The 27,436-nt window shown below is 41.8% G+C and overlaps 1 protein-coding gene across 8 annotated transcripts in view; it reads right to left on the bottom strand.

The window, feature by feature from the left end:
• Positions 1-27,226, bottom strand: part of ALDH18A1 (aldehyde dehydrogenase 18 family member A1) — a 32,335-nt gene extending 5,109 nt beyond the window's left edge. The window contains exons 1-15 of one of the 8 annotated variants that reach the window (XM_058029485.1): positions 26,768-27,039; positions 17,895-18,018; positions 15,603-15,820; positions 13,958-14,107; positions 13,763-13,867; positions 12,272-12,430; positions 11,632-11,722; positions 9,811-9,935; positions 7,278-7,422; positions 5,587-5,660; positions 4,837-4,936; positions 3,546-3,766; positions 731-868; positions 426-621; positions 157-278 (exon numbers count right to left, since the gene is read on the bottom strand). In XM_058029485.1, coding sequence (XP_057885468.1) covers positions 157-278; positions 426-621; positions 731-868; positions 3,546-3,766; positions 4,837-4,936; positions 5,587-5,660; positions 7,278-7,422; positions 9,811-9,935; positions 11,632-11,722; positions 12,272-12,430; positions 13,763-13,867; positions 13,958-14,107; positions 15,603-15,820; positions 17,895-17,988 — 1,938 coding nt within the window. In that variant the 5' untranslated portion in view covers positions 17,989-18,018; positions 26,768-27,039. Of the gene's footprint in view, positions 1-156; positions 279-425; positions 622-730; positions 869-3,545; positions 3,767-4,836; positions 4,937-5,586; positions 5,661-7,277; positions 7,423-9,810; positions 9,936-11,631; positions 11,723-12,271; positions 12,431-13,762; positions 13,868-13,957; positions 14,108-15,602; positions 15,821-17,894; positions 21,394-23,219; positions 24,043-26,767; positions 27,040-27,193 lie in introns of those variants that run through there. The other 7 variants (XM_058029481.1, XM_058029482.1, XM_058029484.1 and 4 more) reach the window with 7 other exon arrangements.
• Positions 27,227-27,436: the final 210 nt, after the last annotated feature.

Raw genomic sequence — 27,436 nt, 5'->3', positions numbered from 1 at the left:
AACCAAAGTTCATTGACATGAACAAAGACACAGGTGGGTAACTAAAATGTTGTGCCATGGAAACAGGGCTACAATAGCCAGACCAAATGCTTCTAAAGTTTTAGAAAACAAACAGACAAAAAAACACAAAACAAAATACAGATATGAGTGACTAACCTGTTCTACTCTCAGCATGTCTATGATCTGATCAAACAACGGGGTTCTCAGCAAGTCTCGATGAATTAAGAGAGTTTCCAGAGCATTACAGGCAGCAGGATATTCACACTTTGAGTCTCTGACTGAGGTTTAAGAGTACATCATTAGTTACACAGCATTTACAACAAAGATTTTTGGATAGTATATAAATTATAAATTACCATAACTACATTGCATACTCCAAAGTTCAATTACACCCATGAGATTCAAGTCACCCTCCCACAGCTTACTTATTCGTGTGACCTTCTCAACACTGGCATCCGTGTCAACATACACATGACAGATCCCTTCACTGTGACCCATCACTGGGATTCCCTTAGCCGCTTTCTGGATATTTCTGACTAGCTGTGATGAACCACGTGGAATGATGAGATCTATCAGCTTATCCAAACGGCAGAGATCTTCTACTTCCTCTCTTGTGTTCACCTGTGGGAGTTGCAATACAAAGAGCTTACAGTTTTACTTCTCAGGTTTTGCCCACACTTTTTATACAAACCATAGCAAACAAATAACTGATTTAACTCTAGGCACTTACCAGTTGCACTGCATCTCTGACTCCATGAATAGAGAGTGCTTCTTGTGTCAGATGATGAAGTATTTGATTGCTATGTGCTGCCTCTTTCCCTCCTTTAAGTAGTAAACCATTTCCACTGGCTATGGCCAAAGCAGACACCTGTCAAAGGAGTTTATTATTGGGAAAAAAACCCCCAACTTTAAATGTATTGGGGTTCTTTTGTCAGAATAACACCTACAAAATAAAACCATGTTTTTTTGTTCAGTTGATTTACTAAATATTAATCTAGTGTTCCTTTCATGGCAGCACATTTAACTCCAGAAATTAAATACGCTAATTTCAAGAACAAACTTGAGTTTTCAGGGTACTATTGCAATGGAGAGACTACAGTGAACAAGTCAGAAGAAACTGCGGACATAGGGCTTCATATGAATTGCACAGCTGTGTGGGCAGTTACCCCAAGGAGAATAACTTTAGCTGCAAGAACTCTTGTCTCTAACCATTCCAGCAGAGAGTGGTAAATAAGCTCTTCCTATGAACAGGAAAAACATTTTCATCATGCTGTCTAAAACAGGAGTCATAAACAGACAACACTTGCTCTAAGCAAAAATAATAAAAAAATTGAGACAATAGGCCCAGGATCATCTTTGCTTCCATGTTTATCACCAGAAGAAACCGATAGATATTGCTGCCCTCCTGTTGAAGGTGTTAGATTTCACCCATTTAAGTCCAGACACGCAAGAGGGTTTTGCTCCTTTCCACCTTGGAGTACTTCCCATGCAAAAAGCTCTTTTTCAAAACTTATTTTACTTTTGTATTCTTTTTTGTATTCCTCATTCCAACTTTACTATGGCCTCACAATTTGTCCACCTACTTAAAAAAAGTTTAAAAGCATGCACTCCTTTGGAAAACAAAATCACCTCCTCTCCAGAGGTGAGTTTATTCTCTTTAGAATAAACAAACTCAGTATTTTAAGTTATTTTGCTGTATTACTGTCTTCTGGGAAAGTATCATTATCATCACCTGTATGTATCATTATCATCACCTGTATATATATATTCACCAAACATACACTCATTAAAGTATCTATTGTATATTGTTGAGATGCTGATGTCAAAATTAGCCAGGCTCTCATCTAATAAGAAGTTAGCTTGGTGGCACACTTCAGATCCTGATTCATAAAATAACCAGCCAGATACATCTTTCCCCTTCTAGTATCAAATAGGTAATAATAATCAAAATGCTTGATAATCTACCTCATTTGAAAAGAATATTGAAAACAAAAAACACATTAGAAAAACACACTGAAGTGTCACCGTCTGGGAAGTCTGCCTTACATAGCCATCATGCGTCATTTTAACTTATATAATTAGACATTAAAAAGCCATCTGATTGTATTTCAAAAGTACCTTCTATCTGGCCCTCCAGATCTCTATCACAAAAGGAAACTAAACAAATAAGCTTATTTAAGTAAAGAGGCATAAGATTAAAAGAAAGGTTTTGACCTGGTTTGAAAAAATGAAAAACATACCAAGAATTAAGACACAAAAATTTTTGTGATTAAAAGTAGAACACCAGGTAAGGGGGTTTCAAAATGGTTCAGTCTCAAAGACTAGTAGAACATGACTACACTTCAGAACAACAACTGGATTTGGTGGAATCTATGCAATACAGTCTCTGAGGGATGCTTGCAATTTCACCCTGTAAGTTTTAGAGGCAAACATGCTGTTTGTATATGCTCACTTGAAGCTTATTAAATCTTAACCCAAACAAGCATGAGATGCAGTAGTAGACTAAGAGGAGAGACTGCTCCTCTCAATCAGAGACCCTCCTACTATCAGATACAGGATGGGACAAAAATCATGCAATTCAAATGCAGAGTTATCAAAGATTATCCTCTGAAGTTGCATCAGGAAGCCTAATGTGAGTATGAGGACAGGAGGTTAGCAAGAAGCAAAGCAACGACCAAGACAAGCTATCCCAAGTCTGTAAAACAAAGCAGGGGAAGGGAGGGCAGGGCAGGGAAGCCTGCAGGAGTCAGTCTAGTGTAAGTTTTAAGATACAACAAAGAGAAAGAGGAAGGCATCACCTATGCAAGGCAAGAGACCTGGGCTGAAGCCCAGGAAGACAGACACAAATTCAACAAGGTAACATACTGGTTATCTGTAACAGTGCTGGTAGTCAAGGAAGACTAGTGCCTTTTTGTTTCATAGGAACTTTTCTTACTGCATACTCCTTTTCACTGTAAGCAGGGACTACTCACAAAAATTTGGCATGAAGTACGAAGCTGTCCACTCATTGAGCCTCACATCCTCAAAGTGGCTGTACCCATCATTTTCTACTCAAACACCTTCTCATTAGAAAACTCCTCAATCAAGCTTCCTAGATACCTAATGTTAATTGTGGAAAGAAATGTTGCTAATTGGGGGTTTTTTGTTTGTTTGTTTTCATTTTAAAATCTACTTCAGTTGCTCAGTAAAGTAGTCGGGAGTTAGAAAGAAAGACCAAGGTTGCCTCTGCAACATTAGTTAAGCACCCATATTTTCATGCATTTTTAACAGGACTTACTTATCGCAACACTTCCACACAGTGCTGCAGAGGAAAGCATTTGCCCTTAACATAACTGCCTTATTCCTGGTATAAGACAAATGATTAACTGAACACTGCAGCAAGTCCTGAAAAGTCCTGAAAACACCTCTACATAAAAAACAGTGATGCCAAAAAAATCAATTGTAGAAGAATCCAAGCAAGAGTCCTTTGAAACAATACTTTTTGTAGTCTCTTGTTTGCTCGCCAAAAGCAATACTCAACAATGTAATCTACCTAGCTTACAAACCTGTGGAAGACAGTCAGGACGAGATTCGAAGATGACGAGAAGGACACCAATTGGAACTGTAACCTGCTCCAAATCCAGGTCTTTTGCTATTCGAGTTCGTCGAATTACACGGCCGACGCTGTCCTGCGAGGATGCTGCAATCTGACGCAGACCAATAGCCAAGCTGTTTAGCTTTGAAGTAGACAGACTTAGGCGTTTCAACAAAGGGAGGGCTAATCTTCCTAAAAGAAAGAAAAAGTTGTGCTGAAGATAGACTGGTCTTCCTAGGCTCAAGCAGAAATTACTTAAATGAGTGCTGAACCTAAGGAAAATTAAGGTATTTCCCACACCCTAGCAAGTAATCTACCTGAGATTAAAAATGCACAGCGGCAAGTCTAGTAGTCACAATAAAACCCCTCAAATATGATGACTATCTCACACACCACATTTTCAATTAATGAGGTTTAAGTGCTTGGTACATGAAGCAACCACACAAACTACCAACATCCAGAAAGATAAGGTTTGTCCTATTTAATGTACTGAATGCATGACTGAATTTCCTACAAACTTCTACCCTTGCAGTATTTCTGGAAGGTCTAGGCAGTAATTGCATCCTTCTGTTTTACAAACAGAAACATCAAAGCACAGACACATAGCATTTCTGCGCAGACTGGGCAAGAACAACTTGAATTTTCTAGTCTGAACACATTCAAACAGTAAGTTAACCCAGCAAATGTCCCCTCAAATACTCTGGTCAGTGGTGCCTTCCACATAGTGGAATTCATGATATGTCCTTTTCATATACTTGTTATGCCACCAAGTATGCATCTCAATCCCAGCTTCTCAATGAATGTATCAGACTAACACAGAAGAGGGGGTTTCATCTGAGGCACCTAAAGAGAACCTTCTTCAATCAGAAGGGGACAACTGATGCTTTGGCAAGCATCAATTTAATGTAGAGATGACAGCCTTCCCTTCAGGAACCAAACATCACATTAACCAGTCCAGAAGATACTCACTTTGTTCATGACAGTAACAGAGATATTTGTTCCATTTTTAAAAAAATTTTTTAAAATACACCACTTGGTGTTTTGCACTGCCTCGGTATCTTCTCTGATGAAGGCATCTGTTTTACGAATGAAGGAGGCTGCGGCTGTTTACACTGCCAAGTTCTCAAAGTCCTGGGTTCAATAATCTGTGTCAGCAATACTGCCCAATCCCAGGTGACAGAAGATTCTAGTTCTGCTCATTTGTCTTGAGGCCCAGAGAGGTCCAAGATGACAGTATTACTATGGAAGGCTTGAAGCAATACCTTTATTTTCAGCCTCCTCTAAGTCCTTCTTGTTTGCCAAGAGAATTTCTTCCCTCTGGTCCGTTAGTAAGTCAGCAAGACGATAAATAATCTCTGCTCTCTGAAAGAGAAAACATTTTCTAAACTGACTCCTTACTCAAAGTCCATGCTGTTTGACACCTAGTTCCTATAAGTCCATTTATGCTGACCACATCCTCTCACTATCTTAACCTTCCTGATACTTGGGCAGCTGATTTTTCCAGACAGCATCACACTGAAAAAGAAGACCAAACACTGCTTCAGCCTTTACCTTGCTCTTTATTATCTTGCTTTCCTTTCCCAGTCTTCTTCACCAAACTCACATGTTCTCCCTTTAAGACTACCTTGTACCACATCATACTCACCTAGATGCAGAGTAGTAATTTGTCTACAGCTCCACTTTTGTATACATGTTGTATGCTAAACTCAGGTGTGAATGGAGCAAGTTATTCCAGCCAATTCTTCAGCAGCTTGAATCACAATTCACTTCTGTTTGTTACTTGATGCTATCAAAATTTTTAAAAACCCCACATGAAAGCTCATATTACTTCACAACCCCAAGGAACATGATCTTTGCTTTTATCATCTTTAAGCAGGCTACAATACAAACAATGGATCTGACACAGAAATAACAGATTCTTGTCCCAAGAGGTTCATTTATGTTATAAGCCTATGTTGTAAAACTTGCCACACATGCGCATTATTAACAATTTGGTCATATCGTTCTGTCACCTGCTCAGGCTGTAGAGCCGCCAAGGTCCTGCCACCAGCTCGAGCCATTTCAGCCTGCTGTTCCACAGTAGGGCCTGCAAAAAAACCCCATATTGTATGCAGACAAAGTAACAGCACAGGCAGAATTGAGCACTAGCCCATTTGTCTTCCAATTCTTTATCAGAGCATATTTAGAGCATAAAACAGTTTTTAACAGACAAATTCAAGAAAAATGTTGTATCCTAATACAGAAAAGTCTGTACCTGACACAAAAATACTGTTATGGTCCCTACATAAAGAATCATCACAAAGATTCTGTCTCTGTGTAACAGCAAGTGTGCAGCATGGATCAAAAAGGCTCGATAAAGGCCAAAAGAACAACAGGATACCTAAGTCACTAGGGCATAGTAGGCTACTGAAAGAAAAGAGGCAAACTTTGATAAGTTTAAGTATCCAGCTGAGGAATGTATGCATGGGAACACAAACAATAATGGAAACCAAAACCCTAGTAACAGCTTGCAGAAAAATTGCTTTCCCTGCCTTTGCATGTATGCATTTTAGAAGCAAGGCGCGGAAAATAGATTGTGCTTCTGTTTCAAGTCACCGTGTGCAGGCTGCATTTCTGCAAAGAATTCTCAAGTAGCTTGTGAAAAATCTGCCATTTTCAACTCTCTTGAAATAGCCTGTAAACCGGGTATCTTGAACCGAACTTCCATTTAAGAAGAGTCCCATGGAAACTGCCAGAGTAGAAATTATAGAGAGGTATAGCGGGAAATGTAAGAAAAGAACGCGTGGACATGAGAATAATTGGACTAATTTAAGACATCTTAACCCAGCTTCTTGAAGTGATTACAAAATATAGCATTTTTTATTATTCTTGGAGAAAAATTATGTATGAAAGCAGATATACTTGACTTTTTAAAGTTATTTGAATTTCCAAAGTGTGGCTTTTGGAAGATAGAAGACAAAGAGATGACTGGAATAAAGACCACAACAGTCCACAGGGACAGACTTTTGCTACTTACAATATTTGTGACTCAGAACGGGACCACAAGATTAGAATCTTTACTGCTGATACCAACTTATTATAGTGAGGCTAACCAAAAAGGTACTTGAGCATAACAACACCAATTGCGTTCAAAGGATGATCTGACATATTTATACAAGAATCCATTAAGGATTCCTATACACAAAGAAATTCACTTGGCTAAAAGTGAAAGTCAAAAGTACCACCCCAGTATCTATTCTGCTAAGGTGAAGGATCTTTGGTCTGATTTTATCACACAGTTCCAGCAATGCAGTGACAGGAAAACACTCCTACCTACCATACTAGAAGACTGAGTCATAAAAGAAATTAATGATAAAAAATAAACCTAAACACTACCTTAGTTAAGTAGCACATTCTATATCCATATTCTCAGAGTGAAATCATGGATACTTGATGATAACTCTTAAGACTACAAAAGGCAAAACTTCTACTCTACTCACTGCATTCTTCAAATGCAAGTCTGATGTACCACTTTATCAGCTGGAGGGAAGAAGAGCAGGGAATTCAGCAGTTTCTACCCCTACTTCAGAAAATATCTTTCAAAATCCATTTTGCAAACAGAGAGTGGTTTTCCAGTTATTGCACAGCTCTAGACAAATTTTATCCTGCATAATTTTTCAGGAAATCTCCACAACTTCAAGGTACACATTAACTCTGTACTCACCTGCAGGTTTTACCTCTGAAAAAAAAGTTCCTACTTTTTTCCCTTCTACAATATCTGTGATGACATGACCTGAGATCTTTGGGTGAGTTCCATTTGCAATCACTACTGAAGTGCCTCCTTGCAGGGCCCACAGAGCTGCTTTCACCTACAGGAAAGGACAGAGCCAGTTGCAAGAGATCCACTGGTTATTTCAATCACGGCTCTCAACAAGAGTTCTTGGTCCGTTCTGATGGCCAGATTGATCACTTATGCTTTCAAAGAGCATTCAACACACTTTGGGAATCTCTGAACTTCAGTGCTGGAATACTGATATTTGCTTAATCCTTCTACAGTATGCTAAGTTTACATAATTATTAGCTCATTAGTAAGGGTCCTTTGAAATCCCTGTGTACTGACTGGTCCTAAGATTAGCCTCTTTGCACATTTTTGAGCAGAATATTATTTCTCTCAAATCCCAGATGCTATCTGCTGAAGAGGTACTGCCAGTGATTTCCTTCATTTATTTTCCCAGTCAAGTATTTGCCAATATGGGCAATATTATCCACTACTTATATTTAACTATGTGTCATTTATTTAATTGCAAAAGCTTCTCTGCTTACTCACTTCTATGCTTTCCTAATATGATTCTAAAATCTGGTATTACGGTCCACAGTCACTATGAGACACAAATGTAAGATAGGCCTATTCCATCAAACTCAGCTACCAAAAGATCATCAGCCACTTCATTATTGCTCAAATTTCACACTAAAAAACAAGATTTGTTCTTTGAGCCACTGTTTTCTATTATTGATGCTACAGTTTTCCAAAAATGTCTCCTACATTCTCAACTGTAGTAAATTTTTGTTACAACATCTGCATCAAGATTTGCCTCTATGTGACTCAAAAGACACCAAGTAACTTTTACAGATTATTACTTCCACAATAAAGTACTCTCTAACCTTGGCAGCTTTACCTTCAATACCTGGAATTATTTGAACTATCCTAGAAGCCAGATAAAAGAAAGTAATTCCTGAATAAGCTTTGTACATTCCATAGTTACAAATGCCTCCTCTTTTTGCCACCTTCTAGCCCATGCTCTGATACCTAAGAGTGTGCCTTACCTGAGTGTTCAGAAAAGGGAATAATCAACAACATAACTGGTGAAGAATTTTACTTTGGTCTTTTCCTGCTTAGTCAAGATCTGCTTTGATTTTTACAGACAACTTTGAGATACGTCCCAGGGAAACCTGCAGCAATTAATACTACAGCAGTGCATATCTCAGCCTCATGAGAGACATATGCTGCAGTCAAACACACCCATGTTTATCTACTCACAGCAATGAATACTGAGACCACCTGACTGTACACAGGACTAAAACCCATTAGCCCTCCCACCTCTACTAATCTTGCGCTCAAAAACTGAAGTACCTTGGTCTCCACCAATATATCCTTCAGAAGCAAACAGTACATTGTACAAACTCAGAAAGGAGAGGGAGGTACCATATCAGATTTAAGAGACAGGGATTCCCAAAGTCTTTGAATTATCACACATGAAAGAATTGAGACGGACTCTAATTTAAACCACAAAAATACAGATCCAAATGTCACCTTTTAAAATCTACTTGAGTGTAATTCTTTACTTGCTCTTTTCAATTCACACTGACCTACAAGAAAAGCAAAAGGAATCCACATACCATTTCAGGGTACTCAAAGAATAGTTGAGGCCGGAAAGGATCCCTGGAAATCATATAGTCCAATTGCCTGCTCACAGCAGGGTAAACTACAGCAAGCATCATCCAGCCAGGTTTTGAACATCTCCAAATAGAGAATCCACAAGTTCTCTTGGCAACCTGCTCCAGTGCTTCAGCAACCTCATTGTAAAATTCTCACATTTCAGTAAATTCACTTGTATTTCATTCTGAGCCCATGGCCTCTTGTCTGTTCCCTGGATACCACCAAGAAGAATCTTGTTCTGCCTTCTGTAAACTCTTCCCTCAGCTACTTATAGCCAAACCTTCTCTCTTCCAGTGTAAACCACCCTAGCTCTCAGCCTCTCTTAGTGTGACAGTGCTCCAATTCCTTAATCATATTCATGTCTCTCTGCTGGTTTCACTGTAGCATGCCATGCCCTTCCTGTACTGCAGTACCTAGAACCACACACAACTCTACAGATGTGGTTTCACTAGTGCTGAGTAGATGAAAGTAATAATTTTCCTCGACCTGCTGGCTGTGCTCTTTTCCATACAACCCTGGTTAGCTTGCTTTGCCCAAAGGCCATATTGCTGGTGTCCATCCCATGCGGGGTCTACCAGGATCCCTATGCCCTTTTCACTGAACCTGCATTCAAGGCAGTCAGTTCTCCAGCTCATACCAGTGTCCCTAGGCATAAGACTCAGCATTTCTTTTTATTGAATCCTAAGGTTCCTGCCTGCCCATTCCTGCAACCTGCCAAGATCCATCTGAAGCACAAGATCCATCCAGCAGCACAAAGCACAGCCATCTCATGTAGCTCCCTCTCCTTCCCAACTGTGAAGTAATTGTTCCATATTTCTACCTTGGCTTCCATGCCACCCATTCCCACTCGGGATTTGGTTCCAAATGTTACGGACTGCTGATCTCCTGGGTAGAATATGTCAATAAGCTTTGCATCATCAGACCCTGGAGGGCTGTCAAAAAGTCCTGAAATAAATCATAAAAATCAGTTATATACCTTCATGTCGAAAGCTCACCCATGAAAAAAGGAGAAAAAGAGAAAAGAACAAAAGCAACCAACATGAGGATAAAAAGCTGTGTTCCGCTTTATAGGACTGAAAACTTCCACTGAATCCTTCTTGTCATGGGACTCAAAGCATAAAATTCTTAACTGGCAGACCCAAAAGGTATAGGTTTATTGAAGACCTAAAAATAAGAAGCCAAAAGCCCATATGCTGAATAGCAGCAAGCAAGCTGGGAGGTAATGACATTTGGTTGAGGTTTGAGACAGTTTGCACCTTTCAGATGTTCAAAATCGGGCCTTACACAAACCTCAACTGAACTTACCTCAACTGAACCCTAAACCGAACTGGCAAAGAATAGTCCTCCTCACCAAACACTCAGACAATATTCTTGAAAGGTGGATTGCACAGTGAGAAAACAAGCAATTCAGAAACATGTAAAAAGGATAACTATTCAATTCTACTAAGAAGAAACACAACAATACAGAGACATGCTCTTATTAGCATTTTTTAAAATCAAGTAATTTAATGTCACTACGCTTGGAATTGAATGACACTTTGATTTACCCAACATATTAAACTTCAGCTCTACCACTACACTTCCCAGAAATGCTATGTGCACAAATACTGCCACAACAAACTAGAGAGCACACGTGCAGTCTGTCTGTGTGCATCCTTGATAGCTTGGGAAGTAGAGGACATCTCTCCATAAACAAGCTGTCACATTGAATGAATAAGCTTGGAGGAGAGGTGGGCTGGTTTGGGTTTTTTTTACAAACTCTTTTGACTATTTCTAAGACAGTCATTTTGACCAGGATCAACCAGCTAGAACAGAATTAACCAGCTAGACTAGAATGAAACCCAGCTGTATCTGCTAAAAGAAACAGTGCTTATGGAAAGACACCTCTTTCCTCCTCAGGGCCACACGCATGTGCTGAAGGCCAGGATCTACTGAAAGAAATCCATCTGGAGAAGATGAAAAGAATATGTGACTTAAGGTGACCCGGACTGCATTGATCTGAAACTGTACCCATTACCCGCCTCTCTCTAGAACAGGAAGTTCAACATCCATAGGTGTTGTGACAGGCTTATGTCACAACACCACAGCTCAGAAGACTAGAGCAGTGTAAGTCAAAAGTAAGGGAGACAGAAAAAGCTAGCAAGACCCAGGTACCTGGAAAACAATGACCACGACTTGCTATACAGCGATAATTCACTGACAGAACCTGCTGTCAGAAGAAAAAAACTATTGTAGAATAGTATTTGGTTTATACTCCTGATTCAAGACACATAGCTTTTATCCTGCATACTATTCCTGACTATCATACAACTCTGAGAAGCTGTCAGAAGTACCATAGTACATGTGGTACTCTGGGATCTGGAACAGGTCTCAGGTTCACATGCATTCTCACCCACTCAGATTCAACAGTGTGTCAGACAGTGTTTGGTTTGCAACGTACTACAATAACTCCTTAAGGCCTATACCCAGTGTTGATGCTGTGGCATCAACATTGGGTAAAGGCCTTAAGGAGTTATTGTAGTACTTTGCAATTGTCCTTGAAAAACAGATGAACTGGAGAGATAAGTAAAACTGGAAAAGAGGTTGGTTTGACAATCTGACGTTTCACTAAAATCAGAAATAAAAGAAATTACTCACAAACCTTCCACATCTGAAAGTACAATCAGGAGATCGGTTTTCATTTCCACAGCCAGTCGTGCTGCCAGACTGTCATTATCCTTCACACTAATTACCTGAAATACACATGCATATCAGAAGCAGTGAATAGTGTGAGGAACTAAGAAATATTTGGTGCCAACATATAAAAGCAATTTACCTCAGTACTAACAAGTCCTTCTGTGCTACTTTTTTCACACCCACTGGAAACTTCAAAGGTGATTTTTGTGTGAAAGTACATATGCTTCAGTAAAGTGGTATCCAAATGAGAAGCAGTGTCATCAGTACTTCCATTTCTCCACCTTGGTGCCCAGTAACAGGGCAAGAGGCCCTGTCTAACTGACAACTGTATTACTAAAAACTAACTGACGCTGTTTTAAGAAGGAGTGCTGAAGAGGCATGCTTGCTTTTGGTAAAGCAGACAATATTTGCCGTGGTTTCACCCCACAACACTGTATCATGCCAAATACAGAGAGTCTTCCAGTACTCTCTGTCCACATACTAATTCTGTATCTTTGTTTCTCTGCTGCAGACTTCAGAGTCCCCTGTTATGGCATTAGTCAAGTACACATCAGTGCTGCACCATCTGCAAGCAGGACCCCCCTCCATTGCAATACTTTACCCACATTTACCCCCTGCAGATCACTGTTTGGCTCTGGAGGTGGAACAACTGCATCGTTAGTGTTAATTATAGGGACAATATTCATCCTTAAAAGCTCATGTAATGTTCCATTTAAGTTGCGACGCTTCTGCTCATCGTGGAAATCCAGATTGGTGACTAAAATCTAAGAGGAAAAAAGAAACTATTTAGCCTACCACCTTTCCTGTAAGAACATCATATAAACCTATGTATTTACATGTCATAACAGAGCAGTCATGCCTTTTGGGTCACTACAGAAACAAAAGCCCCACATTTAAAAGATATAGAATAAAAGTGAGAAATATTCTTTCCACAATATGAGCTGAAGCTTAATTCCACTGAAGTCTGTAATAGCCTATCTCAAGCTGGTAGGTCACACGTTCCAAGAATGAACTTGGAGAACAAGATTGAACATAGATGCTCATGATAACTACTAAGGCCATGGACAATTCAATAGATTGCTCAAGATGCTGCCTTTCCAGTTTTTCCTCCCTTTTTAATGCTCCTACTTGTAGCGAGCAGAAGGGGTGCTTTATATAAAAACTTTTCTTCCACTCACTAGAACTCACTTGCTCTTCTGAAATAATCTTGCCTCCTGCATGTAGATAGCACCCCTTTCTTTTGGTTGTTCTTTGTTTTAAGACAAAAAACACCCTCAATGTCTGCTCTGGAGAGATTTATTTTTTGTTTTTACTCTGTCGTTGGACATTTGAGAACTAAGCAAACAACTCCACCACTCAAATGTACAATAGCACTTGGAATCAATGTGTATGCTAAGCCTTTTGGCATGGGCAATGAATTATTTTATATCAAAGGAATTATGGTTATCTACAGATTTGAACAAGATTACAATCCAGCATGACCTATCATGATTTTTAGCTATGTTATAAACAATTTGGACATATTGGCTCTACCATATTACAGTAAGGAGTTCCTCCAAGAAAACGTCATACTAGGCTCCTAAATTTGTTAAAAGTGTCTAAACAAATAAGGCCTTACAGTTAAAGCAATTCTGCATTTTCAGAGTATCTAAGATACGCAAAGCTTGTTTAAGAGTAATTCAACTGATACAAGAGTAATTCAACTTGCAGCCTTCAGTATAAGACCCAGGCCAGGGATACATCATCCACAAGTTGGAAAGGTTCCAAGAGGAGATGGACAGCAAGATCTGAAGTGTGGATATGTCCTTCTGTCAGCTTTACAAAAGGTGTTGCAGTTTAGCCACCTGCAGTTTTTAAACCCTCCCTTTGGACCATCAACTTCAGGTTTTGTGAAGAGATCTTAACAGATCCTCCCTGCCTATAAAAGAGCAGGACACACCTGAACTCCAAAAAGAAAAAGCATATTCATTTTATCTTAATAATAGATAACTCAGTTTCCAAAATATTTAGCAAGGCATTCTTGTATACTACCATTTATGTGACAACAATAAGGTCCAAAAGCATCAAGTCAATCTAGGAAAGAAGGAGTGCCTTACTTGAGCTGCACAGATGCTGTACTGTGTAAACATGGCCTCATACAGAGCCATTAATCCACTCTGCCCAGCTGCTGCACAGGCTCGGGCCTCCAAGACCGGAATAGCCTACAATGACAAAGAGCAGCTGTCAGGCAAGGACTTGAACAGGCAGTACCCAACACTCAGGGAAAAGCAGGAGTGCCACCAGCCTCTCACCATATCTTTTAGCTGACTCTGGCCTGAATGAAGTGCTTGTCTCACACTCTGAGAAAGCAATATCTCATGACGCAACCGCTGCTTTCCAAAAGCTACAGCCCCACTGGTGACAATCATCATCTCTCGGCCCTGATTTTGCAGCATTGAGACCTGTAAGTACAGGAAATAAGAAACAGTGCCTGGCATATGATCAGTGAGAGAAAAACAGTCCTGGCTACTATAACCTTGTGCTCACCAATTCCTGCTGACACAAGGATTTTGATTTCTCTATGGATGTGCAAAGCAAGGCAATCACCTTTCATGATACTTCTACACACTTTCTCAGCCACTTGGAAGCTATGCCAAGGACTGCATGCAATCTATAACTTCTTACAAACCTTCTTTTCACAAGATCAGCTTTTGTGACAGAAAAATACTTGACTCCCTCCATTCCCAAAGCTACCATTATACAGTAACTGAATTCTAGAAGTGAAGAGGCCAACTTCCAATAGTAAAGCTTTTGATTACTTCCTCCTTACATTTATCGGACCAGATTCCTTTCAAAGCCCCAAAGCTAAATATCTTACATGAGTTACATGTATTAGCTTAACTTTACTTCCCAGAAAGGATATGTTCAGTGCTCACCAAGATAATCCTTTCATTTTGGAGAAGAAATACATGAGTTGATCCCATCAGTTTTTCCTACAAGTAATGAGGTTTCAGGCTTTTCTTTGGAGGAACTCTGCTAATGCTCAGGTGATCAAGAAGGGTTGACTCATTTTGCAGAGTTCACATCCTTCAGTGCCACCTTCCCACTACAGACAACTAGTGCCCCATGTCTTACTTATTGCACAAAATTATCACTGCGCAAATTTCTCCCTCTATACTGGGTTTGGCCAAGATGGAGTTAACATTCTTTACAGGGGTCTGTATGATACTGTGTTTCAGATTCCAGTTCTAAAACAGTTTTGGTAACATTCCAATGTTTTGCCTGTTGCTAAATAGTGCTTGCACAGCATCAAAGCCTCATCTTTCCCCCATGAGGAGCAGCATTAGCACAGTCATCAAGGCTTTCTTTGCTTCACTATGTTCGATCCCAGCAGGTAAGGTAGCAGCTGGACACAAAGTTCAGACAGGACACATTTGAGACAGCTAACCTTACACTGGCCAAAGGGACTCCTCACATCATAAAATGTCACACACAGTAATAGAGTTGCAGAACAGCAAGATGCAGGAGGTTATCTTCCAAGGTGGCCATGACTCAGGAACTAGCAGGGCATTGGTCTGCTTGTGTGAGGCAGAGATTGCCATCACAGATTTCTTTTCCCCTCTCCTTGACTTATTCAATCTTTATTTCAACCCATGAGTTTTCTTACTTTTGCTATTCCTGTTTTCTTCCCAATCCCACTGGTGGTGGGAACAGGTGAGGGCAGCAAACAAGAATCTATGTGGATGCTTAGCTGACAGTCAGGATCAACCCACCACACCTTCAAAAAACAATTTACTGAGTTACGTGGTTTATAGTACTGCAGCATAGGGGGTTGAAAAGGGAAAGGCTAACACATTGTTTTAAAGAGTATCAATATTTTATGATGGTTTACTACAATCTCCTGTAGCATCCAACAATCACTGAATACCTGAAGTAAACACAGATGTTCGGAATTACCTGCTCTACAATAGAAGCCAGCCTCCCAAGGGCCAAGCCACACTCATCCCCTCGAGTAACAACAGCACTACCCAGCTTTACTACAATCCGTTTTGCATGCTTCAGCTCACTGCGGTGAGCAAATGATTTTCCATGTGCACGGCTGAGTGGCACGGTGATAAATGGAATGTTGCTCCAACAACGGATGGATTCATTCCTTAATCTTTGGCAAGGGAGATCTGTGGACAGAGAAAGAAATAAAAAAAACCAAACCAGTTTTAAGTGTTTCACTGAGACTTTTGACCCTTCACAATAAACTTCCCTGTAACTGAGAATGAGAAGCTAGCCTTTAATTCACTGAAACAAAGTGAGAAACAGGAGTATCGGAGCAGCATTAACCATTCCTAAGGTATAGAAGGCAATATCCCATGCAACACAGAGCTCTGACTCTGGGAATCTAGAAGACCAAACTAAAAGACACTGTAAAAGCCAGGTATTTTTGCACATTGCTCAACTAGCGAAAATGAAGGAGCATGACAGATATATGAACTCCAAGTCACATGGTGACATGGTGTCGTTCAAGTCCTTGAACAGGCCTCTTGAAGATGTGTTTGTGCTCCAAGCCTGTCAATGCTCATGAGGCATTTGGACAATGCCCAGAGTGTGCTTTAGCTTTGGGCAGTCCTGAGGCATCAGGCTGTGGGACTAGCTGACCACTCTAAGTGTCTTACAACTAACTATTCTATTCTAGTCAATCCTAATTAATGTATCATCTGAAGATGCAGAGGCATCTTTACAAGTCAGTGAACATTACACTCTACTATTTAGTACTGCTATTTAGTATTTGCCTAACCTACACAGTATAATCAGAAAGGATTTCCAGTTCTCTTGGCTTCAGGGTTTAGAAGGTTCCAAGAAGGTAGCTGTTGAGAGCTAACTAGTATCTGAAAAGAAACCCTTTACTTTTTCAAAGAAAAATAAAGGAAAAGACCACAGTTCTAGAACAAGCAGAGAATTCAATTCATCCTCACTAAAGTCCTAATCATTACTCTTGTTCTACGGCCACATAAATCTACGTCTTTTAGTCATTTTACACTGTACTGAGGTGTGAAATTGTCTCCCACGTTACACATGTAAAACATTTATGGAGATGCAAGTCCATTAATTTGCTCCACATGCAATTAGGAAGGAACTGACATAGCCATCCAGTCCAGGTTTTGGACAAGTAGGCTTAAAGGGATTCCAGTTTTTATATCCCATACCTGTCAACAGTTTCACTTCCTTAATAAAGGGACACACATGAAACACACTTCAGTACTGCAGATCCTTCACTGTGTAGCCTGCACAAGGCTTGCTTCTCAGGAGTAAAGAAGCAGAATTTCAAAACACACAAGTGGAACAGAACAGGAAAAAATGTGGAGAACAAACAGAAAACAGTGGAGAACAAAAAAAAATCCTTGTCATAAATGATGACTCCAGCTTTAGACCACAACTTATGAAGTGACAGGAGTCGCTCCACTGCTGGATACTACCAATACTTGGGAACAAACTTCTCATAGGTAGCACTGTGAAAATTACTGACTTCAGAAAATGAGGAATACTTAGAAATGTTACAAATACAGAAGTCAACAGAGCTGTAGCTCATAAATAAAAAGTTTAGAAGTTTCAAGATTTTAACATCTAATTCATATAGTTATTAATAAAGGAAAACTATTAGCAGATAGACCAGTGGGAAATAATTCTTGCATGCAATGGTAAGCAGCTACTCTCTTGTTCTAATAGAGTTTATCTATCCTTACCTTCCATATTTCAGACCATTAATCAAGCAGACATTTAATGGTTCTCTTAAATTAGGTTTTCAGGGAAGAACTATTAACAGGGCACCTATGTATTTAAACTATATAAAACCTGCATGCACTTTCCACTTGAATTTAATACAAGTAAATTTGAGTTTTGTCCTTTGCTTTACTCAAGACATCTGAAAATGCAGGAGCAGACACAATCAGATCTTGTTTTCCAGGAATGTATGAGGTTGAAATAAGGAACTTATACAGCAGCATTACTTTTACAACTTTATTTTCCTTGAAATGTACGTCAGAATGAAAAATACACAGACATCCAGCTGAATATTACTGAGTTAAGGGAGAAAGTAACATTGAGAAAGTAGAGCTTCAACTACAGCTCACTTCAGAGGTTGTAAGTTTTCAATGATGTTAATGAGGTGGTTTTCCTTCCAGCATAGGAAAGAGCAGAGGCATGCCCAGACACATACTGACCAACATTTTAGGAATGTGTGCTTTCTCTCATACATACATAAACGAGAAATGGCTGCGGTGACATGTGGCGGTGAGACAAAGCACCATCCAGGGGAACGGACAAGCGGGCTCAGAGCAGCTCGACACAACATTTTGAGATGCCTTCTGCAAATCAAGGATATCTGCAAGTTAAAACGAAGGGAGGATGGTTAAATAACAATGACTTTTCATCTATATTTTTCTCCTCGCCCACTCCCTCAGTCCAACTCCTCTTTTCCTGTACCATCTTAATACAATTTCCTTGTGACAACTCTCCATTTTGCAGAATTTCCACACAGACTATGACATAGAAGAACTGAAGGCCCCTCTTCCTTACTTGCTGCCAGATCTTTATTAAAGGTAAAGAATAAAGCATGGCTCCCTGAGAAGGGAAACCACTATTAGTGAATGTACCTACAATGGATAAAAGTAATATTTTTATCATGGAGAAGCCTGGAAGAAAAAGATAGAAGTAGAGAGGTTCTATCATATAGACTTCTCTGTACACCTCACAACAGAGCATCTTACTAGATTTTTCATGAATCTCAGCCCTATTCAATACAGGAAATATGCTCATTCACTTTTCCCTGAGCACTATCAAATTACTTATCCATGATTACAAGTAAAGACACAAATTTCCAAGCACTTGGCATCAGTTTCCCTTGACTGAACCTTTAAACACTCAGGATTCTTCTAACTCTAAAGTTCACTAGAGTAAGTACACAGCAAACAAGGGATATACAATTACCCATCTCTTATGACAGGTCAAGTTCAAGTAATGCATCCAGTTTCACCATGGAAACAAATGAGATTAAGAAGAACCCAGTTCTCCCAGACAGACAGTATTTAAACCACAAAACCTCTCCTTCCCCTTTTACAAAATTTTCCTTCCTTTCACTGCTTTCAATCCATTTTCCAGCAACATTGAAATAAAGTAAAAAAACTGCACAAACTATGATACAGAGGAAGCATTGAAAAGAGGACCCTTGAAGAGGCCTCATTACTCTGCATCAGGGTACTATTATCCCTCATTAAAATCCTTACCAAAATATACACATCTACATTAGACAAGGCAGCCACCAGCACATAACGCTCCTCCTGTTTTGTCTAGTAAAGCTTACATTGCATGGCACTTTAATAATATTAATCTGCAATGTCCTTCACAGTTCTGTATTTCCAGGATGAGGCAGACAAAGGATTCTGAGCAGATCATGCAACGCTGTCACAAAGTTCTCTTCTCGTAACAGGGTAAGCTTAAAGCAGGGGACCAGTAGTACCTAGACAAAGGTTTCCCCCTCTGAACCCTCACCAGGCACCTCATGCACCTGCCTCAGGGGCTGCACAATTCCCACTATTCAGGTTTCAACCTTCCACCTTGAAGCTCACCTTGACCTCTTCTGTTAGACATTGTCTTCTCTGGGGGGTCTTAGCTGGGTCTCAGAGATCCAGCACTCCTGACATGAGCTGGCAAACAGCAGGTTCTTTAGCCAGACCCCTTTCCACAACAAACGCCCTGAGCGGAACTGCCCCGTCCCCTTCAGCTCCCTCTGCAGACTATGCCCCTTAAAGGACAGAAACAGGCATGCTACCTGAAGTTTCACCTCCAGACACCTCCTCTTACCTCTCCTGTCAGACCTTCAGCTCCGGCTACAGTAATAACCTCCTGGCATTCGCTGTCACAGAATACAGACCCGCACTGGCCCGATCAAACTGTGCCATCTCCTTTGCTGCTCCTGCTGATCTGCTGAGAGCCACTACACAGCCTCACTACAGGCTGCTTGCAACTAAGAGCAACCTTGTCCTTCTGGAAGGCTGTCTCCCGTCTGCCGGAGACAACTTTGCTAAAAGCATGCAGACAATGAAGAGTGAGGAGCGTCAGTGTGGATCTTTTGAAGGAAAAAGATTACAAAATATAGCATGTTTTTGAAACCGGGTTGTGAGACAAGGCAAGGACAGCAAGTTAGCAAGAAAACAGAGTTTAAAACAGCAGCAAGTATCAGTATGTGAAATGGAAATGGATTGTGCCTGAAACCACAGACAGAACGCAGTTTAGGGTATGTAACTACAGCCTTTCTTTCAGGCTAACAAACTCCTTCTGTCCTTTCACTCAGTCAAGGATTTAAAGTTAATTTTAATCCTCATTTTCCATTCCACTCACATTTCCACCACTTCCAAAGCTGGAAGGGTCCTGAGATTCAGTGACAAAAAAAATAAAAAAAGGTGTAGAATTAAAAACATTTTTTTGAAAAATAAAACTTTCCTGCCTTACTTGGAGGAAGCAATAAAAAAAAGCAAAATGCATTATTCAGGTATTCCCCCTAGCATCAGCTTAAATTTTTTTTCCACTACCAGAAGAACCTAATTCTTCCAAACTAGTCTCCAAATGTGACCTTTAAAAATATAATTTTTCTACTACCTTTTTAAATAATGAAAGTTATCCTTGTACTATTGCTCACAGAAAGCAATACCATGACCTACTTCTCGTGTACTTATTATCATAAAAACAGCTGTTAAGTAGCAAAGTACATTTAGATGCTGTTCCAGATCAGTGTACAGAGACTTAGTTACCCTCCAAAGCAACCAGCGATCTCAAATTCTAAAATCTGTGTCTTGAAAACCAGAGTCTATAACACTGCTCGTTCAGTCTGTTGGCTGCAGAGCCATACCATGTCCACAATTACTTTTAGTAAATTGACTAAACTAAATAAGCTGTTTTCACAGTTTTAGATATAAAGGCAAATATCTGAGCATTAAAACATCCCGCAAGTGAAAAAATCTGGAAGTCAAACTCTGATCCATAGAACTATTTTGCGAAACACTTAAGCACAGAAATAGAGATAAAACAAGTTCAAAGGAAATGCACACAATTTCTATGAAGTCTTTCCCACAACACAAATTTTAAATCTTCGGCAACATACAGAGGCTTTTATTATTTAAACCGCTTCATTACCTTACCAACTGCAAGGGGGGAAAAAAAACAAACCTGAAGCTCTTCCTGCAAACTTTAACCCTAGAAACATTCCCAGAGAGAAGCCAGTTCAGAAGAACTGACTAAAATAAATGAAAATTTCAAATAAATGGTCTTTAGAGCAGCTTGCATATAGGTTCACCGGGGTTCTGCAGATGGCAAACGCGCAGAGAAGCGGCATTCAGAGCAGCAAGCACCATGCGATTCCTTTCTCTCAAGAACGCACCCCAGCAGTGCAGCGCGGTCACGGCAGTACTGCCTGGCGCGGCAGAGCAGCACCTTGTCCTGGCCTCGGAACCCTTCCGAGCGCTTCACAGGCAGTACCCGCAGGGGCCTGGTGTTAGTTCATTCCGCCAGATCCAGCCTATAAAGAGTTGTGCAGCACAGGAGGGGCTGTACGGCGACGGCGGCAGAGCCGGGCCTCGGAACCCTTCCGAGTGCTTCACAGGCAGTACCCGCAGGAGCCTGGTGTTAGTTCATTCCGCCAGATCCAGCCTGTAATGGGCTGCGCAGCACAGGAGGGGCGGTACGGCGGCGGCGGCAGGGCCGGGCCCTGGGCGCCCCCCTGAGGAGGCAGCGGCGGCCGCGGGGCTCCCCCCGGGGCTCTCGGTCCCCGCGGGCTCCGCGGGCCCGCCGAGCAGCACGCGCAGGCAGCCCGGCCACACACGGGCGCGCTCCCGCCGCCGCGGCCCCGCTGACCCACCGCAGCCAATCCCCGCCCGGAGCGGCCTCGGCCGCAGCCAATCCGCGGCCGCGGCAGCAGCCACGTCGCGTCACCGAGCGCCGCCCCGCCGTAGCCGCCCGCGCTCCTTCCCCCCGGCGCCAGCGGTAGATGATGTAATTCCACTCCACGTTGCAGCACAAAATCCTGGCCTTTGTAAGTTACAGCATTAACAACTGTTTAGTCTAGCCCCAGACTAGTTCAGACAGCCCCACCCAAAGCACAAGCTGCTGAGCCATCTCCCACAGCGGCCTCCCTTAACCTGGATTCTCCTTGCTCTCACATGTTTGCCGTCTGGTGCACAGCAGATGAAAGGGATCTGCAGCCAATCTTCTGAGACTGGCTTTAGCTCCTTAAACCGTTTACATCCTTTCTTTTCTCCACTGCAGCCCAAACCTCTTCACAAGTGCAAGAGTGCTGGCTTTGTTCTCCACTTACTTCCCATATCTCATTTGAAGTCACTTTTAAATTAAGGGAATTGGGGTAATTTAGAACCATAGAATATCCTGAGCACTGAAGGACTCACAGAGATCATCAAAGTCCCGCTCCTGGCCCTGCACAGGACAGCTCCAATCATCACACCACATGCCTGAGACTCGTCCAAATGCTTCTTGAGCTCTGTCAGCGTTGGGCCCAAGACCAGGGCCTGACCCCCTCTAGGGGATGAACCTTTTCCTGATGTCCAGCCTAAATGTCCCTTGACACAGCTCCAGTGGTTTCCTCAGGTCCTGTCACTGGCCGCAGAGAGCAGAGGTCATTGTCTTGTCCCTCCACTGCCCCTTGGGAGGAAGCTGCAGAGTGCCATGATGTCTCCCCTCAGACTCCTCCAGACTGAGCAAGCTAAGAGCCCTCAACAGCTCCTCCTATGGCTTTCCCTGGAGACCTGTCACCATCTTTGCTGTCCTCTTTTGGACGCATCCCTGACTGCAGTGGCCTTGGATGCAACCAGTCCGCAACGTGGTGGCCCTAATGCAACCCTAAGCATCACATCTACACAGCTAGGAAAAGCCCTGCCAGTTGCCACAGGCACTGCCTGGTGCTTTAGATCCCTCCAGGGATGGCGAGTCTATCACTGCTGTGAGCAACGGTCAGCAGTGCCTGATCACCCTTTCTGTGAAGACATTTTTCCTAATATCCAACCTAAGCCTCCCTTGGCACTTCTTGAGGCCATTTCCTCTCATCCTATCACTGGTTCCAGGGGAACAGAGCCAGACTCCCACCTGGCTGCATCCTCCTGTCAGGGAGGATGGCACAGAGCAAGGTTTCCCCCGGGCCTTCTTTTTCTGCAGGCTGACCCTCCTCAGCTACGTCAGCTTCTCCTCATGAGACTTGTGCTCCAAACCCTTCCCTTGCTCCATTCCCTTCTCTGGACACACTCTAGTCCCTCACTGTCCTTCTTACAGTGGAGAGCCCCAAAACTGACTTCAGGATTAAAGGTGCAGGCCTCACCAGTGCCCAGTGAAGGGCAGTGGTCACTGCCCTGGGCATGTGGCCACACCCTGGCTGATACAAGCCAGATGCCACTGCTGTTCTTTGTCCTGCGGGCTCATATTCAGCCAGTCGACCAGCACACCCTGCCCTTTCTTGTCATTCTTCCCCCGGCCTTGAGAAGTCCATGGGCCCACTGTCACCCACGGGCGGGACCAGCACTTCACCTTGTGGGCCCTCGTACCACGGCCCATCAATCCAGCCTGTCCAGATCCTTCTGGAGAGCCTTCCTGCACAACAGCAGACAAGCATTCCTGCCCAACTTGGCGTCATCTTCAAGCACTCATCACTGCAATGGGTAGAAAGCACAAATCTACAGCTTCTCATCTTCAAAGACACGACCAAATCCACAGTAATGCCCCAGTTTAATTCAGACTCTAGTTATACTGTTTCCTGTCCTCACCTATGTTATAGTACCACTGCTATATTCCTATTAGAATTCAAATAAATTCCAACAGTATCAATTCCCATATTGTTGCACAGGAGTTGTTCTGTGGGCCATTTCTGTTAATTTGTTTGGGGGGCTGTTTATTTTTTAGTTTTGTTTTGTTTTCTTAAATTGTAAACATCACCTTCTGGGATCAAGTAACAATCTTAAATGAAGGTCTCAAAATTGCAGAGAAAATTTCACAAAGAATGTAGAATATTCAAGTGGTGGGAAGTGGAGTTCAAGACATTTGGAAAAACTTCAGTGTCTCAAGAATTAACAGAAAATCAAACACACAATTATCTGACATTAACATATCACTCTCTCCAAACAAGGGAAATTAAACAACTCCCCCAGCTCCTGCTAAAAAGAAGAAAAAATATCAAAACCATAAGATCTTCCCCATCCTTCTCCCCCCAAAAACCCCAAACAAACAAAAAAACCATACCTCAAAAATAAGGTCATCATAAGGTCTTTGTCAGAAGACTATTTGGAGATCTTTACTTTTCCAGAAATGGAATTTGGTTTAATCATCATAATGCATGTAAGCCCTGCTCTCCCCTCTTCCCCACTCCAATTATTAGCAATTGCAGAGTAAATCAAATGACAACACCAGAATGTTGGTCACTCACAAAAAATTAGAATGGTAACTAAAGGTATATCACAATAGTAGACTTATTTTTTCTTGTATTAAGACAAGCCTTTTTTCTATATTAAGTCAAGACTTTCAGGACTTTGCTGATCCTTGTAGGTCCCTTCCAACACAGAATATTCTGTGATTCATTTCAAAAAGCTAAAAAGAAATGGAAATGCTCTCATTTTAAGCTTACCTGGCCAATTTTTAGCATGTGCAACTTCTATAAAATGTGCTTCCAAATAAAAAGCGACAGGTTCCCCATAACCATTGCAGATACTGAAGAGCTGCTTTTCTTTTTCAAATATTTGAATAGATATTGAATTGGTAAGAGAAAATGCATACAAAATAAATCAGTACTTTCATTTGCCACATGAAACCAGCAGTTTTTATTGAAGGACCCTTTTTAGTGGCAGGGAATCCAAAATTTCCTATGTGGTCAGCAGTTACTTACCTTAGTGTACTTTGCAAGCATACTAAGAAGTGAGCAATGTAAAACTGCAGTTTCAGACAGTTAAAGGTAGTGAACCTTCAGTAATCCCAAAGAGAGCTCCATCTTCAAGAAAAAGCATGGAACTATCCTAATGGTAATACCATACGTGTAGGCACACATGCTTCAGTCCACCTGCCTGCATCCCAGACATAATTGCAAGAAACACGAGTACATCTCTGTGCAAATATTTTATTCCCCAGCTAATTAAAGACAAAAAAAAGAAGAAAAAAAATCATAGAGTATCTGCTTTAATCAAACTTTCTAAGTGAGGAACATAAGGATAGGTTAATTTAATCAAGCATGATTAAACCACTAATAAACCTCAAGATAGGATTAATTAGCATCTTTCAAGCATTTCCTTCTTCCTAACATCTTTTTACTCTTTCCTCAATTAAATCTTGCAACTTTCTTCTATCACCTGTTTTGAGCATGAGGAGTAAAACATCAGGTTGCACCAGCTGTTAAGATAAAGATGATACAACTAGCATCCCATTCTGCTCCAGTTTCCCTACATCCATCAAATGAAGGTTGTACAATTGCCAGACATAGCATAAGTAAACAAATAAAATAAAACAAACTCATAGATAGAACAGCACTCTTTCAGATGCCCAGATAAAGTACACGCATAGGACAAGAAAGCAATCAAAACTAGTAGAATACTCTCCTAGTTTCCAGCTTTGTGGAGACTGGGGTTATTCACCTTCATATGACTGATGATTTTACAGACTTGCAGTGCAACTACCTCCTCATTCCTCCATCTGCTGTCATGCTCCAGTTGTCCCTGAACAACCACTTTTGCCACCTTCTGATCAAAGCTGCAATTCCTGTCCCCAAGCAAGACAGCTTGATCATGGTCATACTCTGGTCAGAGACTAACTGACCCACCCATCTATACAAGTGAATATTAGCACCAGAAAGAGAGAAGCACAGCAATTCCTTAGACTACACTGCCATTAAGACATCTGCATAGGATGCTCTTGCTTTCCTTATATCAAGGCTATTGCATATATGTGTAATGATCTCCACTGCTCTTCCTCCACCTCTTTGATTAGTGCAAACACAGTGCCACATGCCAGCCAAGGGAGAGTCCGGAACGGCAGTAGAGAACAGAGCACTCATATTTGGATGAAGGATTAATATACTGGCATAATACGGTCTTTTATTCTGCATTTCATACCTTAAGTGATAATTTCTATTATTCTATTTACTTTTTTCTTTTCCACTACATCTTAAACTGACTTTTCAGAGTATCATGCACAGTGACTCTCAGATATTTTCTTCCCCAGATGCTGCAGAAATCCATAAAAATACCATTGTTTTTGTATTCCTAGTAAAACAACGTGCAATAAAAACAGCTGAACAATTACTGAAGCTAAGCTTGAAAGATGCTTACTTTGCTATTGAACACAATTTTTATGACAATCATGACAAAACAGTAGCTTAAGAGCAAGGAAATACAGCAAAAAAATAAACCAGCAAAGCAGTTTACACAACAAAAAATACGGACTGACACAAATATGGAACAGGCGATACTGTTTCCAAAGTGACTAAACAAAAATAGTTTACTACAGAGAAGAAAAGAAGAAAAGTTTATTTTAACCCTTTGTAAATTTCTTCTCAGTATCCTCAAGAGCAAATCTGGGAAGAAGGTAAACACTCGAAGTATCCATCAGTTTTAGGGTACAGCATCGGCATAGGCATAAGCAGGGGGAAAATTTTTATAAGCATATGGAAATATTTGAGTTACTTTTCATTAAAAAAAATTAAAACTCTTGACTTCATAATATGGACACAGTTGTCAAATAATTCTGGTAAACCATTTAAACTTTGCTTAAGTCTCCATTATCTAGAGTTTGATTACTCTTTCCAGAAAGCTATCAGGTTTCTTAAAAAAACCTCTAATCTGATCCTGTTCTGTGTACTGTGAAGAAACAGTATGTGAAGAACACAGGCTTATCACAAAGTTGGGTCAAAACCTAGGGAGTGACTGTTAGCTGCTATGCAAGCGTCGGGGGGGTTTAAATACTTTCTTTGGGCATGGAGAAATCTTGTAAGTAGGCACAAGAAGGTTTCTTTTCTGGCAAGGAAAAAGAAACCCGTAGAGGAGCAACAGATGTGCTCTCACAGATCTCCGGATGGACGAGGCCCGTGCAGCTCTTACCAGTTCGTCGGGTGCTCGCTGGGGATCAGACTGCAATTCCACACTGCCGGTAACTCCCCGCAGCAGTAACGCTCTGAGACCGCCGAGAAAAAGCGACCCCGAATCTGGAGAGCCTGCGGGCTCCGGAGATGGGCGGTGTGCGGCGCACCCCGGCAGTTGCCAGGCTGAGCTCACTGCTTTCCGCCAGAGCCCTCAGCCTTCTGTCACGGGCCGCGCAGGAGCCGCTCCCGGTTCCCCACGCGGCAGGGAGCGGGCAGCACGGCCCGGCCCTCCGCCAAGGCTCCCCGCGCTCCCGGGGCGTGCCCCGCCCGGCGGGCCAGAGCCGAGCCGCGGCCCCGCGCCCTTCTCCGCTGCGAGCACCACCGAGGCCGCTGCGGCCAGCCCAGCCCGGCGCTGCCCAGCCCGGCCCGGCCCGGCCCCACTCACCCGCACGGCTCCGCACGGCGCGGCCCGGCTTCCCGCTGCCTCCCGCCGCTTCCGGCCCCACCCGCCCCGCCCCCGGCTTCGAATATTGCTCCTGCTTTCAAATTTAAAATTACGTCTTCTAAAGAAACGAGGGGTAAGTTTGGAAAGGACTTAAAAAATTACCTAGAAAAGATCGTCTCCACTCGGACAGTGCAAAAACAGACTTACTGCCTCAAAAAAGGGAGATGTTGGAAAGATGGCTCT

The sequence above is a fragment of the Melospiza georgiana genome, chromosome 8, assembly GCF_028018845.1.
Source record: "Melospiza georgiana isolate bMelGeo1 chromosome 8, bMelGeo1.pri, whole genome shotgun sequence".
In the NCBI taxonomy this organism is placed as follows: domain Eukaryota; kingdom Metazoa; phylum Chordata; class Aves; order Passeriformes; family Passerellidae; genus Melospiza; species Melospiza georgiana.
This window is presented reverse-complemented; position numbering and strand designations above follow the sequence as displayed.